The 17,780-nt window shown below is 35.1% G+C and overlaps 2 protein-coding genes across 3 annotated transcripts; one reads left to right on the top strand and one right to left on the bottom strand.

Moving 5' to 3' along the window:
• The first annotated feature begins 1,661 nt into the window (after positions 1-1,661).
• Positions 1,662-3,876, top strand: LOC112695405 (F-box protein At5g03970). Of its 2 annotated transcripts, none has more exons than XM_025747744.3 (2): positions 1,662-1,832; positions 2,451-3,876. In XM_025747744.3, the coding sequence occupies exon 2, from the start codon at positions 2,486-2,488 to the stop codon at positions 3,695-3,697; it is 1,212 nt and encodes a 403-aa protein (XP_025603529.1). In that variant the 5' UTR covers positions 1,662-1,832; positions 2,451-2,485; the 3' UTR covers positions 3,698-3,876. The 2 variants fall into 2 exon arrangements, with proteins under 2 accessions (XP_025603529.1, XP_025603528.1); XM_025747743.3 differs by having other exon boundaries at positions 1,696-1,832; positions 2,444-3,876.
• A 483-nt stretch (positions 3,877-4,359) lies between these two features.
• Positions 4,360-12,784, bottom strand: LOC112695406 (myosin-11). The gene is made up of 35 exons (XM_029298799.2): positions 12,662-12,784; positions 12,426-12,571; positions 12,183-12,339; positions 11,857-12,075; positions 11,623-11,772; positions 11,400-11,536; positions 11,165-11,311; positions 10,988-11,089; positions 10,814-10,871; positions 10,622-10,723; positions 10,501-10,538; positions 10,204-10,330; positions 9,953-10,123; positions 9,668-9,799; positions 9,431-9,540; positions 9,251-9,311; positions 8,922-9,099; positions 8,607-8,812; positions 8,400-8,519; positions 8,042-8,140; positions 7,704-7,925; positions 7,416-7,555; positions 7,207-7,318; positions 7,047-7,091; positions 6,696-6,950; positions 6,441-6,596; positions 6,147-6,353; positions 5,867-6,010; positions 5,687-5,757; positions 5,486-5,585; positions 5,327-5,383; positions 5,187-5,243; positions 5,026-5,106; positions 4,844-4,926; positions 4,360-4,727 (listed from the first exon to the last, which is right to left on the bottom strand). Exons 1-35 carry the CDS (start codon positions 12,767-12,769, stop codon positions 4,604-4,606), a joined length of 4,422 nt encoding a protein of 1,473 aa, XP_029154632.1. The 5' UTR covers positions 12,770-12,784; the 3' UTR covers positions 4,360-4,603.
• Positions 12,785-17,780: the final 4,996 nt, after the last annotated feature.

The raw sequence follows: 17,780 nt of genomic DNA on the forward strand, positions 1-17,780 counted from the left end.
GTTTTGCATGCTGCCATTGTTGAATGAAGTGAAGATGAATAGTTTTCATCTTTTGTCTTGGATTGTTGATGAGACTGACCTCTTTTACCAGTTATGTTACTCGTGTTTTTTCTTTTGTAGGTGCCTAACCTCCGTGTCTCGGTTTGTAGCGTTTAGAATGCTTCCTAATGTGCTTGAGAACGTAATGTGGGTAGATATAACATTTAGGAGTTCTCTCGATTATAGATAAAGAAACTTCAGAAAAGTTTTAACTTATCCATACCTTTTGTAGTGATAAGAATCTATGATGCACGGACACTAACACAGACACGGGACACGACACGACACGGGACACACCGACACGCGAATTTTAAAATCTTATAAGATACGGGGACACGTATATATATAAAATATAAAGTATTTTTTTAGATAAATCGTAATGATATTTTGATATTTTATTGATATTGAAATATAAATTAATTTTTTTTATTATTTTTAATGTCTTATTTTAATTATATCAAGTATTTAAAATATTTTTTGTTTTAATAAATAATAATATATACCATATTTAAATTTATTTCAAGAATATATGTTAACAATAAAACTGGACACGCTGACACGTGATAGTATTTAGGTGTGTCCAAGTATGTCCGGCGAAAAATCTTTTATTTTTTATTAAGACACGGTTGGATACAACAAACACTGAGTGTCGAATGAGTGTCGAACGAATGTCGTATCCGAAATGTGTCTAACACGCAGACACGGCAACTCAGCCAAGTATCCGTACTTAATAGATAAGAATAAAGAGAAAAATTACGATCTATTGACCTGTTAACCCGAGGAGAAAATGTTCTACCTTCTTCTCAACAACTCGGATCCCACTTTATTTATGTCTATGAATGTTTCATCACAGATTAGATAATAGGGTCTATTTTTTGACTTTGAAATGGACGTCCTTTTTGCTTGTAAGATTGTCCTCACTCAATTTCATCCAAACTCTTGAGCTTTTATGCATGGCTATCAAGTCCTATGCCCTTCCAACTTTCTATTTTTTTTTTTAAATTTTCTTTTATTTCTTTCATCTACGAAGCCTTTCAGTTTTTCTAAAAGACAGCAATAAACTTCTTTCCAAGCTCAACAAGATTGAAAAGTGTTTATTATCTTTGAAGACTCTTTTCATGATTTCAAAAATTGCAATCCCAAAAAGACATATATATTTTACATTAATTTATAGTGACATAGCGATTACGAAATTAAAATAGAGAATGTGTGTGTTTAATTTCGTTCACAGTGCCTTCACAATTGATATATAATGCACAAGTTAAGGGTGATAGCGTTTCTCAGCTCTTCATTCACCGAGCTCATTAACGAGAAGGCGGAGAAGGAACTGCAACCAATTATGGAAGATGATTTTCTCGTTGCAATGTATAAAATATGTACAACAGAAAATTATTACAAATTTGGTTGTTAATCATTTGTCACGTTACCTTGAAAATAATATGTTTTGCTTTTGGTTCGGAGAAATAAAAATTCTATGATTGTATGACATGAAAAGGTCTTGCGGTCCAGTCTATTGTACGGCCCATTAAGACCTTGAATGAGACCCAGGCCTAAACCTAAATTGATGAACTAAAGCCCAAATATGGCCCATTTAGTGTACAAGAAAAAAAAAAACGAATAAGAAAAGCGTGATTTCTTCGTATATATATATGATTTGGAATTGGAAACGAGCGTGCTGGGTTTGATGGTGAAACGACAACAGTGCATGCAGCTGAAGCACCGTTCACTGCTCAGTGCTCTCAGTACTCACACTCCAAACTCTGAACTCCGAAGACACAAATGAAATGACTGAGGTGTTTATACTGTTTACCCTTTACCCTCTCTTCTCTTTTTTCATTTAATCTTTCTGCTTTCCATTTCGTTATCTGTTTTAGATTTCAAAGTTTTTTTTTTCCGATTCTGATATTTGATTCAATGTTCAAAAATCGTTTAACCAAATGCTTTGAATGTATTCATTAGTTTTCCAATTAGGTGGTTGGTCTGGAAGATGAGGGTTTCAGAATCGAAGCTACAAAAATTTATCTTTATGATTTGGCTTCACTGAAAATTTTGTGCTATTAACTACTTCGTATTCGTCGTATTCTTAACCTCGTAGTTTCAGAAAGATGGGAGGGCAAGGTTCTTTACCTGCTAACTGCTGTGTGATCCTATTTTTTCTGTCATGTGATTATGAATGATCTCGTAAATAGTGATGAAAGGATGATATTTTCTGGCACATTTTTCATCGTAGAATTCAATATTCATACACTGTAAGCTGATGAAGTTAATTTATCTGATGATGAGTAGTGCGTTTAGTAGTTTCATTAAAATGGGTTTGAATGACATTGAATGCGTTTAAGCACCCCATTATCTGTTTAAGTATTTGAGATGTGTCTATAGTGTACTAATTTTAAGCTCTTAATAGGATGCAGATAGGTATGCTCGGAGATAACTTGCTTTGACATGAATGGGAATGGAAATGGGTAAGAAGAGTTGCAATAGCGTTTATGCTGTGCTCAACTGTGATGACATCTTGCATGATATATTGATTCGTTTGCCGCCGTCAACTGTCCACAAACTCATTCTTGTATCAAAAAGATGGCTGCGTGTGGTAAGCAGTTCTTCATTTCGCCGTTGCTACTTGAGGAAGTGGGGACAGGATTTTCGACTTCTGGGTTTCTTTGTATGCAACTTTTTGTATCTTGGAAGACCCCGAGATGGCTACCGTCGCCCTAACTGGGAGCCCGCCCTGCCGTTCTTATCCACATGTGAAGAGGGTGATGATTTCAAGCTTTCTGGAATCCTCAAACAACTTGGCTACTTCATTGATTGTTCCAATGGCATTATTCTTTCCGGTCGCCATCCAAAGACATATTTTGTGTATAATACCATGACCAAGAAGAAATATCAACTCCCGGAACCCCAGCAATTCTACAAAACTCTCTGCATGGCATTGATTGTTGAGGAATCCTTTGATGATGACCTCTGTTACAAGGTGATCCGTGCTAAATGTGAATGCAAACTTAGGGAACGCAACACTGTTTCCATCGAGACTTACTCGTCAAAAACAGGAAAATGGAAGCAATCCACTTTGATATGCTCTACATCTTTTGCACTGCGCCCAAGGACAGTTGGTATGGTGGTTGGTGGGGTTGTACACTGGTTTGCAATGTGGGGAAAAATTGCTGTTTATGATCCACGTCTTGGCGACAGGTATATAGCATTGGTTAAACTACCATCGGGTACTTTATCACATGAATACGAAGAATGTGTTCTTGGGGAGTCTTCTGATGGTCTTTTGCAATATGGTCAGAGCAGTAACTTGGGTCTGGAGATATGGGTACTGGAGAAGGAAAGTGACAACCCTTCCCTTTACTGCAACTGCACTCGGCTGAAGTATAAGTGGGTTCAAAGGTGGAAACTAAATTTCAAAGTGATATGGAAGAAGAATCCACCTTTGAGTACACAGTCTAAAGAAGCTCAGATACTATCATTTCTTCCTCGGAATTCTAAAACTGTCTTCATCAGATCCGGGTCGAGCATTTTTCTATGTGATTTGGGGAACAAAATGGTAGAACCAGTAAACTACCAAGGTCGTGGAGCTGCCATTTCATGGGAATCAAGCAAAGTAGTTCCTTGCTTTCTACCAGCTTGGCCAGTATCTTCTTTATCTGAATAAGGTGGAAATCACTTCTGTAGTGATAAACCTCTCTTTGTGAATAGATAGATGCAACGACTATGTTTGTCCTTTTGTTTTTATGTGGATTAGGAAAATTAAAGACATTAATTTATTGGTAGGTAGGTGTATCTGGCTCCATGCTGCTGTTAAACAAGAAAGTGAGAAGTTATTACTTCTAAGATCGTCATTCTGTTCTTTCTCAGCATAGAAAAATTGCAGATGAAACAGTCGCAACTCACTAACAACTTTAAACTAATGCTCTTTTAAAGATGAATATAGGAGAATGCTTTTTCACCCCCATTTTCGGTTACTTGAATGCAATATGGAATCTGGTTTTGTTTGCTGACAGCAGCTTATCTTGTCTGATTTTTATCTATATAAAACTGATAGCCTTACAACATCAAACTTTTTCATTGGTCAATTGTGCTCAAGATTGTAATATAGATAGTTCTCAGATTCATTTATATAAAAAACCTATTAATAGGACTAGTTTAATATATATGTTTAGAAGGGCTTAATCTACTGCATTATTGGCAACTTTATAGTCATAAGCTAAAAATACCTAACAAGAAAGCACTGAAAAGAAATGAGAATGTGAATCAGTTAGATCTGACACAATGCCATAATATGCAACTTTTTGAATTCATTAGTCATTACTGCATTTTGGTGAAATTCCTATATTTTCTAGTTACAAAATCTTATTCTAAGAAAATGTGCTGACAAGTGAAAAGTCCAAATAAAAAGGAGATGGTGAAGGCAAAAATTGTCACAAGCCTTTTAACCACACCCCCAAAATCTAGCTGCTGCAAAACCAAAACGTAAGATCTGCACTATGTCTCCCTTTTAAGAAACAACTAATAAATAAATTACGTATGTTAAATCAAAAAATAAATCAGCATCCCTCCATCAGTCTGCGCGTGGCAACAAGAAGCTAAAGCCAGAATTCTCACGAATTAATGGTGGGGGCTCTATATCAGATATATCTATCTGTTCCATCGACTTTGATATGTCATCAACAGAAAATGGAATGCTGCAAAGTAGATACTTCCAAACGGTTAATGGCAAAGGTATTGTAAAAAATTATCTCATATGTTTGAGACTAGAAATAATCATATCTATGACATTTCTGAACAAAATATGGCATACCTTGAATCATCATCCAACAGGAAAGAATTACTAACGGCATTATTTGAATCTTCAGTCATCAACACTCTCATATTGGATATGACCTAGATGAAAAGAAAAAAAATTGAAACAGAAAAGTTCAACATAGTTTTATACTTGACTTGTGGACTTAGTTTAAGAAATAGTTTGCTGTAAGAACTTACATCAGGGGACACACTGTGTGTGCCATACTTGTCATCCCAGTACATAGTACTTATTCGATATAACTGTTGTATACTAAGTACCTACAAATAGAAAATTCACAATTATAGCCAGGTATTTGGAAAAGTGAATTTATATGTAGAAAGAGAAAGTATTCACTTACAGGACATAGGTCATGACTTATTTCATCCAGCGTTTTCTTTGGTTTTTGATGTATGACCTAAATTAGTAACGGCATAAAATATTAGTACTGAATTCTTAACTTCTATTCACATGGTTCATAGCCAATATATATATAGATACCAGAAATCCTATAGCCTGTCTTATATGTTTGAGTTCATCCCAAGCTGAGCCTGCATACTGCATTTTTTTCCCCAAGAGAAATATGGAGGGAGAGGTTTTAAGTATATATGAAAGAACTGTGTAGTATAACAAAAAAACAATGTGAAATAGTTAATGCACCTCATCTGTTGCTTTATAACACCAATGCTCCAATTCAGCCAAACCAGCTTTCACATATTCTCCGTTGCTAAATGAGCAGCACTCTCGTCTTAAGAGAAGACTGTAAAGGAAAAACAAATGAATACACAAGGCATTAAACCTGAATTCTGATTCGAAGAACAGAAAACTACCACAAAACAATGGAAAACAGAACAAACTAACCTGTTGAAAAGTTGGACGTTGATGAATGAAAAAATTTGGGTGAACACCTTACGAACCAAGAATGGAGGAACCTGCCAAAATGAAAACAAAATCGGAAAATTTAAAGCAAGCTAGTTTAATAAAGTAACATAAAATAAATAATGCATACATAACACGGGGGCAAAATGTTGTTGTACTAACATGATTTGCTTTTAGAGTATTTAAGAAGTTTCCAAGGCTCTTAACTATCCCTTGCCAATGTGCAATCAAGGCTTTCTGAGCTTCGGTGTTTGCAACTGAACGTGATGATCCCTTAACCAAGCTTGCTCTGGATGTTCTTGGTGCCTGTCTCATATTGCATTTAAAAACAGTTACCCTTTGAGAGGAAACTTTGCAAATGAAAAAGCTTTATGAGCTTGTGAATGCATGCATGCATGATAGACATGTACATAGAAACTTGTGAATGAAGAAATCATCATACCTGAATGCACAATCCAAGCAAAGGAGAAATTTCTTTCTTCAAATTATCTCTGATCATTCCATATATCTTTTCCACATAAGCTGTAAGCTGCTGTTTGAAAAGCAAAGCTGGGTACTTGGCTTCAACTTGTCTTAATGCATCCACTCCACCATTCATGCCACCATTGATGAGAGAAAGGTTCACTCCCCCCGGTGCTCCACGGAAACTCTGAAACAAAATATAGGAAAATAAATCACCATGCTGATCTGAAGAAGCAAAATGTTTAAATCTGTTAGACTGAGAAGTTACACTTACTTGTGTCATCCTTCCAAAAAGAGTTGCTGATGAAGAACGACGGCGTTGAGGAGCCATTCCAGCTGCACCACTCGCTTTAAGGGTGCGCTGGAGTAACAAGAGAAGCGTAGAAGCATTGGATAACCAATAAGCCAAGACATCATTGTTCTCCTGTGTCTGAAGCCATATAAAAATGTCAGTGAAATGAAATCTGCTGAGAAAGAAGAGGAAGTTTAAAAGATAAATGTAGCACATGAAAATTGATGCATTTCACACCTCAATTGCATGCCCAATAGTTTGGATTATGCGATCGAAAACACTGGTACGCTCAACTTCAAACGATCTCCAATGCAATAGGCATTTGTATATGATACAGGCTGCAATTGGTCTATTTCCAGCAAAGCCTAAATGTTGTGCAACGCATCTAATGAGCAACTCTTGATTCTCTTGCTGTTTCTCATTCAATGACTTCTGTGGCTTATCCTCCATTTCAGAGGATTCTCTGTGGTTCATTGATGGACTATGCATCTCCTGGATGGTTCATAAGAAGATAGAGAACAAGTTAAAAATCCACATATGCATAATATACCTAAGAAAAGTAACAATGATTCGAATAAATTCAGTTACCAAAGATGGCTTAGACTCCACTGCAATATGTCCACTCTCAACTCTCTATCAAAACAAAATTTAAAAAAAAAAACTATATTAACAAAAAGTTATTTAAACCAACTTAAAGATTCATATTGTTAATCCTGTATGGTGGTTCATAAGTTCATTAAAAGGACACCTGCATAATTGATCTGGAGCGGCCTGAGAGGAACTTGTTAGGAGACATGGACAGAGCTTGTTGACGTAGAACTTGATTCTCTGATTCTAAATTATGAATCTTCTCTTCCAGCCTAATCAAACAATTATGAGGATTTAGTCTTCTCAAAAAATTAAGGATGAATATCACATGATATTAACATTGATTCTACTGTTCATTATTTGTATTACCTGTGTAGTGATTCTTGGAGCTGACGAGCCTTCTTCTCTGTGTCTTCTAATTTGTGAGTCTTTTCTTCACTCGAAGCTTGGATTTCATTATATTTCTTTTCAAATTCATCAGCTTTCTGTTTCTCCGTCTCAAGGGAAGTCTGTTCAAAGATAAAGGCACAGGCAACACAAATTAGTTTGATAATCATTAGGCACCTACATGAACTTAAGTATATCTCTATGAGCATAAGACGATATCAAATTAGTCTATAAGAGTAGTAAAAGATTTGAAATGTTGAACATGGTTACCTTTAGCCTCTCAACTTCCGCTGTTAGTGCGTCAATCTTTGCAGTGTCTTCAACAATAACCTCCTTTTCTTGGATAACCGGAGTTGCTTCGATGGTAACCTTCTTTACATTCTCTCGCTCCTTAACAAGCAGAGCATTGGTTTCATCAAGTTTACCCTGCATCTCCTGTAATGAATTCTGCAGTTTCGATATCTCTTGTGCTTTAGACTCTTCGAGGTTGGTCTGCAGAATTCAACATAGTTTTCTTCAGGAGTTATAGTATGCATGATTATGTAAAGATATCAAAATAACAAAGTCCACCAACTTATATCTAATTTCAAAACAAAAAACACTCTTACCCGCAAACTTTTTTCTAGTTGGAGACGCCAGGTGAGTTCCTCCACCCTTTTTTCAAGTTTGTCCTTTGCTTCTTGAAGTGCACCAGTTTCTCTTGCAGCCTAATCATGCAAATCAAAAGATATGTCAACTTAGAGTAGGAAAAAAAAAAGATAAGAAGCTTAACTATTTCATTTTTAGCCATTCAAAAAACCACCAATAAGAGGAACTAAAAGATCTGGGAGCACAGAAATGATGCTTGACATTCAGATGATGCCCATAGGGATTTGATATTCCCTTCTGTTGTTCACTACAAGCTTTATTTTGCATCTGTTTCACATGTTTCATGTACAACATAAGAACATAGTTAGAGAAACTTACCATCTTCAGTTTCCTGAGTTCTCTCCTGGCCATCTTCCCCCTCCATCTGCATTGTGCGACTATTGCTCCTACCTTAAGCCTCTTGTAATATTTAGAAGCTCTGTGGCACCTATAACGAGCCTGCCATATTTGGACAGAGATTTTAAAAACTGATCGTGCTTGTGGCTGGTCCTGATAGACATTACAATAGTCCAACTCAAATCATACCTGAATAATGATTGAGGCTTTAGTCTGTTTTCTAAACTTGAACTCTTTAAGGGATGCCACTGCCCTTAAAGCTGTTTGTAAGGTAAGAACTGATGCGTGGAGTTTCCTATATGATTTCCTAGCTTCATATCTGCGGGCATGCTTCTGAATTTTTATTGCAGCTGCTTTCCTCCTCATGTTCTGATAAAGTTTGCATGCAAGGTTTGCTGCACAATGTGTCAGGCTTATTAACGTATATACATTATTGCTTAACCATAGGATATTGCACCTATCATAAAAAAACGGTTTAGCTGTTTAACTTGTAAAAAACCTCACCTCTGCACACAGACTGCACGAATATGGTCTTCGTTCGCAATGAAAGATAATGTTGTCGAGCTTGATAGGTTCGTACACGCCGTTGGATAGTTTTTGCTGCATTGCTGAGTACTTGAGCCCTACGAGCATCTAGTTCAGCCATCTGACCTGCCCTTAGGAATACCTTTGTTTTTCCAATCTACAACAGTTGACAACAACAAAATGAAGTCCGGCCATAAATGTCAATTAAACATATGCTTTTTTTATGATTGTACAATAGTCTTGATAGTATTCATGTATAGACTTATAGGTGAAAAAGGCACTATGAATTATAAAACATAAGGAAGTACCTGATATCCAGCAAGCCCCATTTTTTCTAGAATCTTTTGGCAAACAACCTTCTCATCGTGGCTGCCACAGGTGAAAAAACATAGCAGATCAACAATATTGTCTTTGGTAGAAAAGTATCTGGAAACATCAATTCCAAATCTTCGGTTCTGACACAAAAGATATGCTACAAGAGTTCTTACTGTGAATCTGCGATCTCCGGGGCGAGGAGGCTAAACCGATGCATAAATTCAAAGAAAGCACGCCGAGTAGGGTAGCCCGCGCAACTAATTCTGATTGCCTCTAAAACACCCTGCAGGGAAAACAGTTAGAGACAACTCTGAAGAAAGGCTAAAATCATGAAGAAACTATGGATTTATATTTGTACAAATCATCATTCAAGGAAGGAGATAAAAAGAGAACAATCAAAGCATACTCACACCACAACGAAGTTGTTGCATAATGTTTTGATTCTCAAAAATTGCAGGCTTCAGGAGGTTGTTTGGTTTCACACATCTAATGTAATGAGGCTCTGTAGAGTTTAATGTATCCATCAGTGACTGCAGTTGTAGCTGCACCATTCAGGATACCAACACAAGGTTTATTAGCTTCCATATCTACAGCTCTATTTTGATGGAACTGACATGATCTTATACATATATCGATGCAATAAAAGGTAACAGTGTCCAAGATTTTGATAATGAAAACTAGAACAAGAGCGATACCTTAAAGCGAGAACCAATTGAAGAAAATTTGGAAGATTTTGATGTCTCTTCTGGAAGTGGAGGAAAAAGGCCAGCTACAAAAGAACATTTGGAAGCACCCAGCAAATCTTGATACTCAGGGACAACATAATCCTTGTTTTTGTCTAGAAATTGATCAGACTGGTATTGCACCTGCATATTAAGGACAGTTAGCATTAAGAAGAAAAAATGTCTCACTTTGCTGAAGCTTCTGATATGAGAATAAGTCATACCTCGCCTGCATAATGAGAAATAGTGAAATCTGTCCGAGACAATTTTGGCTTAATGAAGCGCTTATGATTCTTAAATGTCTGATACAGTTTGTTTGAAAACGTTTCATGTGTTGACTTTGGAAACATGCTGAAAAACCAGGGGAAAAGTGAGAACGAAAAATCAATTGGACATGTTATGTAATTTGGAACTTCAGATTCAAAGCACAGACAACAATGGATCAAATCATTTTTGACACCAAAAACGAATACAGAATCACCATAGCAAGCCATGAACTTATATAAAAAACAATGTCTTACCAAGCTTCATCAAGGAGAGCAATGATTCCACCAGGTTTCTGCAAATGAAAAAAGGTTTTATTTAAATTGACTGCTTATAAACTCAATAAGTGAAGTGTAAGAAGAGAAAAACAAAAACAACCTTTTCAATAAGGTCCAAAACATCTTGGTTGTCAACAAATTCAATGTAGCTCCAATTGATCTCCTCCTTTGTATATTCTTCTTGTTCCATTTTAAATACGTGCTGAAATTCATAATCAAAACCAAAGTAAGAAGGGTTATAATAGTCGTAAGCATTTTTTCTAGAAGTGGTTATGGTGGTCTGAGACTTTGCCTGATTGAAATGTTGCTGCAACTTCTCATTTGTGAAATTAATGCAAAACTGCTCAAAGCTGCAGAGCATGATAGGCTGAAAATGAGTTACAAAGAATTGAAAACAAGCATAGGGTGCTTTCAATATCTTCCATTAATGAAGTCTAGTGGATGTACTTCTAAAACTACATATTACCTGTTGGTTTTAAAGCTTTCAAAGCCATAGATATCAAGGACTCCAATCAAACATTTAGAAGTCGCGTCTTGTCCGATCGAATTGTTAATCTTGTCCACCAACCTAGTAACAAATTAAACACATTAGTGGAGCAGGTTTTGAATAGCTAGAATTTGATTATATTTTTTTCTTATTTACCAGTCAAAGAGTCTAGAATATATTGTTTTCGCCAAGCCATCTCTGCTTATTGCTGCGCTTGCCGGATCGAGGCTCCGTTTAATAACTTCCTCTGGGGTGATCATCACACGCTTCACTAATGCATCTTCCAAACCAGCAAGATCACACCTGATCAAGTGAAAAATACAGTATAACTAAAATCATCTTAAAAGTAATTGAGAATCAAGTTGACATAGGAGTAATAACTCAATCTTACATGAGAAGCTCAGCAGTGGTTTTCAGGTGGAATTTGGCTTTATCATCTTTTGGAACAGATGAATCAGCTTCCTTTCCTTTGGTAAACGCAATGTTACCAAGATGAAGAATAGCAGCAACTACTCTGAAAATTGCTTCCTGGCAAAGACGCAATGATAATGATTCGAATTGTTCTGTCAAGAAGCCAAATTCATTCTTTCCAAAAAGAGATACATTATAGATACCTGATCCTTTTGGCTTATTCCAACAATGTCCATAGCTCTTCTAGTGGCAAGATACTCGCGAGCATCGCTTATATCGGCCAGTTCATAACATTTTGACTGATTAAGGTAATGAAATGTTTTAGGATGTCCTAATTTGTATTTCTCAACTTCCTGTTAGCAGAAGAAATTGCAACGAGTTTACATAATGAAGCGAATCGTAGCAACTATAAGTAGATTAAGTGCGGCGCAAGTTACCTCCTGCGGTGCAGCACAGAGAAGATAGAAGCAGTGGTAATTGCGTTCAGGATCATTTACTTGACAAACCCTAGATCTTTCTAGAAGGTATGTTCTAATGGCTGCTCCTGAGATTCTTCCATTCTTATCAAATTGGATCTCAACGAATTTACCAAATCGACTCGAATTGTTGTTCCTCACAGTTTTAGCATTTCCAAAGGCTTCTAAAACTGGATTTGACTGCACTTAGATCCAGTTCATTCAAAAACCCCAAATGAATCAAAATTCAAACATAAAAAAAAAGAAAAAAGAAAAAAGAAAAAACGAGTGGTTTATTTGCATCGTACTTCAAGAACTTGCTGTTCAACTGTTCTTCCTTCGGTGGCAGCCCTTCCTCCTAAATAAGCAAGGTATCGCATAAGCATTTTCGTAGTTTCAGTTTTACCGGCTCCACTTTCTCCACTGACAAGAATTGAATTGCTTTTTCCTTCGTTAATCATAGCCCTGATTGATAACAAATTCATGAAATCACCGCCGAATTAAACAGAATATAAATCGAATCGCGATGATTAATTAGGAACGTAACATACCTGTAAGCAACATCAGCAACTGCAAATACATGAGGGCTTAATTCACCAAACGGTGCTCCCTTGTATTGTTGCATCATGTGTGCATCGTAAATGTGAGGTAGCCTTTGGAATGGATTTATAGCAATCAGAATGTTTCCAGTGTATGTCTGCCATGGCAACAACAATATAGATATAGATCTTAATCCTCATTGATCGATGATGAATAGAAATTGAAAGCCTTAATTATTATTACTTACATATATTTCATTCAATTCATATCTACTTTTCAAGTTCTGCAAGACTCCAGGCTCGTGCAAATACGAGAGCTTGGTCATATCATCCACTCCGCCAGCAGGAGCTTCCATATCCTTGGGATATATCTTTGATAACTTTGCAGTAATCTGAGGTCCATGCATGCATGGTTGTGGTTAGAGAAAAATACTAATAATTAAGTAATAGAAAGAAAGAAAGAAAGAAAGATAGGAACCTTCTTTCCATTGGATGTGGCGACTTCAACATCCTTGCCAGTGATTTTAGAAACCTGTCCATCGAGCCAAGCTTCGTCTGGATCTTCAACCCAGACGTGAGACCCCACAATGATATTCACTGGAGTCCCCTGCATCATGCAAAACAGATCAGATCATGCATGCATGCATGCATGCATAGAAAGAGAAAGAAGAAAATAGATCGATAACGTACCATTATTGAGGTGCAAAGTGGGAAGGGCAAATAAGGAGTATTAATTAATTGTTATCATCATGTTATGTAAAGTGTTGAAGATGATGTAACCAAGTGTGGAATGAAGTGGTAGTAAGTTTGGATTGTGAATGAGTGAGTGAGTGGCCACATTGTTCAAAGGATGGGAGGCCCTGTAACTTCGCCAACACCACCTTCGATCTTCTTCCCTTTCCTTCCCTTTCGCCAACTTGTGGCTACAATTCTTATCCATCTCTTTCTCTCTAACAGAATAATTCGTCTCTCTATCATATTTAATTAACACGGTAACATTATTGTTATATAAGATTTTCATACTAAAATATTCACCTATTACATGCGTAAATTATCTACAATCTTGTGTGTTTATATATAATACAAGCAACATAACACAATTTTTTTTTTTCAAATATTCCTATTTTACTTTTGACCTAGCTTTTTTCTTAAATTTATTTTTACAAGAATTTTTATTATGATGAAAATATGTTATTAAAATATGAATGAAGTTTTAAATAAAATTACATACGTTCTGTTTGACTTTTATGTTTTATATTGCTGTTATATTTTTATCTTTTTAACATTTAACTCATATATTTGTATTTATATATATGTATATTTCTTTACATACTAGCTAGCTAGTAGATAATAAAGAGGTAATTAAATGTCTGTTGAAAAATTTTTTATAATAATAATAATAATAATTTAGTTTGAAACATAATGTATACTTTGTGATAAACTATTTGATTGATGAATAATGTGTTAGTATAACAGCTACCCTTTAATGTAAATGCAATTGTATAATCTGATCAAATAAATAGCCTCCAATTTGTTTTTATAAGAGATATTTATGGTATATGCATGGTAAGTACATATGATTTATTTTATCAAAATAACAAAATAACACAAATATATACCTGATTTGTGATGTATACACAACCACAAAACAACATGTTATAGATGGATATACCGACAGATTTTTAATCAGTGAGGGATTTCGTCTGTTAATAAAAGCCTTGTTGGTAATAATTTATTCACGGATTTTTTTTAGTAACTGACAAATTTTACTTCGATAATTGCCTCGCCCATTTGTCTAAATACATCAAACTTTTTGATAGATAGTCGATAACGAGCAGCAAATTTTTCGGTAAATTTTTTATGCGGTAATTAATAAAGTCAAACGTTTCAAATTTAAATTATTTTTAATATACAAATATTTTTTTCATACAAGTCTTTATAAGTTATTTATATTTATGCGTTTTGTGCTGATACGGCACGTTTTTTTTCTTCGTTATTGTTGTCATCAACACCACCTCTTTCTTCTCCTCCTCTTCCTCCTTATTTTTTCATTAGAATTTCTTCTTCTCCTTTTATTGTTTTGAATTCAATCAAGTGCCTAAGGTATGGTTCAATTCAAAAGAAAAAAATGCAACATTAGAAGAAATATTTTTCTGTATTTATAGCAAATTTGAGTGTAACACGAATATATTTTGGTACAACACGAGGATATTTGGGTGTATTTAAGAATTTTAAGTGTATTTTTATTCTGATAAGTTTTGCATAATTCAAAACTCTTCCTCTTCCTTCTTCTCATCTTCTACTACTTCTTCTTTTTTTATCATTATTATCATCTTCCTTTTTCTTTTTTTCTTATTTATTTTTTCTTTTTTGTTTTACCTTCTCAAATTTTTTCTTATTTTACTCTCTTAATAAGAATAAAAATAAAAAATCAAACAAAGAAGAAGAAACACATAATGTTGCAAAATTACTTGGAAGAAAATGAATTTACATTCATTTAACTAAAAGAAAGAAAGAAATAAGGAAAAAAGAAGAAGAAAAATACAGCATTAGAGAAAATATTTTTCTGTATTACAACAAATTTGGGTGTAACACGAAGATATTTGGGTGTAACATGAAGATATTTGGGTGTATTTTTATTCTAAAGTTTGACATAATTCAAAACTCTTCCTCTTTCTCCTTCTCATCTTCTACTGTTTCTTCTTCCTCATCTTATTTCGTTTTCTTATAATTCTTCTTGGGAGAAAAACTCAAACAAAGAAAAAAAAATACATAATATTGCAAAATCAATAGAAAGAGAAGGAGAAAAAAATACAGCAACAATAACAACAATAAAAAGAACTACAATGAAGATGAAAACCCGAAGAAGAAGAAGCAATACGAAGAAAAATGAGGAAGAAAGCAAAGAAGAAAGAGAACAAAAAGAAGGAGAAGAAGTAGGAGGAAGAACGTGGAATATAAACGTTGAAGAAGAACCCTTTCTTATTTCACGCTATTCAAAGTTGAGAAAGTATGTGTTTACACGCTCTTTAAATTAAGAGTTGTTTTTGTTGGGGTTGGACTGACTTATATAGACTTATATGCCAAAAAGACTTATATGTATAGCAAGTCTCTTCAAATTTTTTGTCGATAATTTATTTTAAAAAAACGTTAATAATTTTATTATTTGTCGGTAAATTCATCCATAAGGTAGAATATATATTTTTTTAGGCTTTTAATCACAAAATTAACATATTTTCATATAAAATAAATATAAATTTAATTATGAAAATTTTTTATCTAATTTTCAACAAAAATCAAACGTAAATTAAAATATTTATAATAATCAAGAAACAAACAAATTAATCATCTTAACAATCTAAAAAAAAATACTAAAAACAAATAAATCTATTCTAAACATAAAACCAAGTATTTGGAGATATTATATCCAATAAAACATAAAAAAATGTGAGTTATAATTTTGAGTATTATCTTCGTTCTCATCATTATTATCATAGTTTTCATCTTATTCTATTAGGAGTTAGATGGAACAATATTATATATTATAAAAAAATATTTTTAACGAATTTAATTTCATTGATACAGATAAATTTCTTGACAAATTTTTCGTCAATAACAAAAAGAATGTGTGAAAATTTGATGTGTTTGTGGAGAAGAACACATAACTAAAAAAACTGAGGTAAAAATGAGTAATAAACTTACATTAATAAAGAATCACACTCGTTATAATGCTAATGACAACTATATATATGGCTATATTATTCTAGCTAACTTTGTATAGCTTAGCAAAGCTAATGATAACAGACCTCAACAAGTTAACAAATTGCCTAACTAAGCAAAGAAACTATAGTAACAGCAGTAACAACTTCTAACTTCCTATTAAATAATAATCAGCAACCAGCATAATCAAGTAACACCCCCCCATAAGGATGGAGTATTGGGAGAGAAGAGATTCAAGTAAGCTGCAGCAAAAGGGCCAGGAGCAAGTGGTTTGGTGAGAATGTCAGCAGTTTGGTTGTCAGCAAAGATGGGCAAAGGATGAATCAAGTGTTCCTGTAATTTGTCACGATATGGCAGTCTGCCTCAATGTACTCAGTGCGTTCGTGAAACACTGGTTTGTAGCAATGTAGATGACAGAATTGTTATCACAATACAAGTTGATGGATTTTTGAAGTGGCACACCAAGGTCGATCCTTAAGAACATAGCTTAGCCACTGAGCTTCCTGTGTAGCTAATGTTAGTGCTCGATACTCAGCTTCAGAAGAGGAAGCCGCAACTGTGAGTTACTTCTTACTCTTCCAAGTAACCAGAGAAAGACCAAGGTAGAAGCAATAAGCAGAAACGGATCTACGAGAATCAGGATAACCTGCCCAGTCTGAGTCAGAGAATCCCATAAGTTGCATCAGATAGAAAAAAAACAAGCCAGTAGCAGGAGAACCTTTGACATAGCGAAGCACTCTATGCATAGCTTTTAGGTGTTCAGTAGTTGCACAATCCAAGAATTAACTCAGCTTCCCAATAGCATAGCTTATATCAGGTCTGGTATTGAAAAGATATAGAAGTTTGCCTACGATCATAGAGTGTGTGAGTAATTCCCCAACATCCTTGCTGAGTTTAACCCCATAGTTGATAGGTGTGGTAGCAGGTTTGCAATTCTCGAATCCAATTTCCTTAAGCATGTCAAGGACATACTTCCGTTGATACAGAACAATGCCACTCTTAGATTGTGCTACCTCTAATCCAAGAAAATACTTTAAATCCCCTATGTCCTTGATTTGAAATCTGTCATGAAACACACTTTTAACTGACTCGATCTCATATAAATCATTTCCTGCCAACACCAAGTCGTCCATAACTCCATATACACCAAGACAGCCCTGAAACCAAGTGCTATAGATTTGATGAGCAGACTGTAATCGAACTTGTATTGAGTAAAATTCATCTTAAGAAGAACAGATTTGAGCTTGCAATTCTATTGTCTGCTCGCCTGCTTCAACCCGTATAAGGATTTTTCAAGCTTGCAAATTTGGCCAGGTGTGGCTTCTAAACCCGGAGGCACCTTCATATACACCTCCTCATCAAGCTCACGATGTAAGAAGGTAATATTCACGTCAATTTGCTTTACGTGCCAACCCTTAACAACAGCAACAGCCAGAACAACCCTTAGAGTACCTAATTTAACAACCAGGCTGAATGTGTCCTTATAATCCATCCCTACTACCTGTGTGAATCCCTTGGCAACTAGGCGTGCCTTGTGTCACTCTATTGTTCCATATAGGTGATACTTTACAAGAAACGCCCAATTGCAACCGATAGCTCTTTTACCAGCAGGTAAAGAGGTTAGCCCCCATGTTTTGTTTTCTTCCA

The sequence above is a fragment of the Arachis hypogaea genome, chromosome 6 (genome assembly GCF_003086295.3).
Source record: "Arachis hypogaea cultivar Tifrunner chromosome 6, arahy.Tifrunner.gnm2.J5K5, whole genome shotgun sequence".
Classification (NCBI taxonomy): domain Eukaryota; kingdom Viridiplantae; phylum Streptophyta; class Magnoliopsida; order Fabales; family Fabaceae; genus Arachis; species Arachis hypogaea.

Excerpts from the sequence above, each read along its gene's own strand:
- LOC112695405 (XM_025747744.3), top strand. The coding sequence starts at position 2,486 with ATGGGAATGGAAATGGGTAAGAAGAGTTGCAATAGCGTTTATGCTGTG.
- LOC112695406 (XM_029298799.2), bottom strand. The coding sequence starts at position 12,769 with ATGGAAGCTCCTGCTGGCGGAGTGGATGATATGACCAAGCTCTCGTAT. Across the intron at positions 11,537-11,622 it reads GAATAAGCCAAAAGGATCAG|GAAGCAATTTTCAGAGTAGT; the intron begins GTATCTATAATG and ends CGTCTTTGCCAG. Across the intron at positions 8,520-8,606 it reads AAGCCTCAATCATTATTCAG|GCTCGTTATAGGTGCCACAG; the intron begins GTATGATTTGAG and ends CAAATATGGCAG.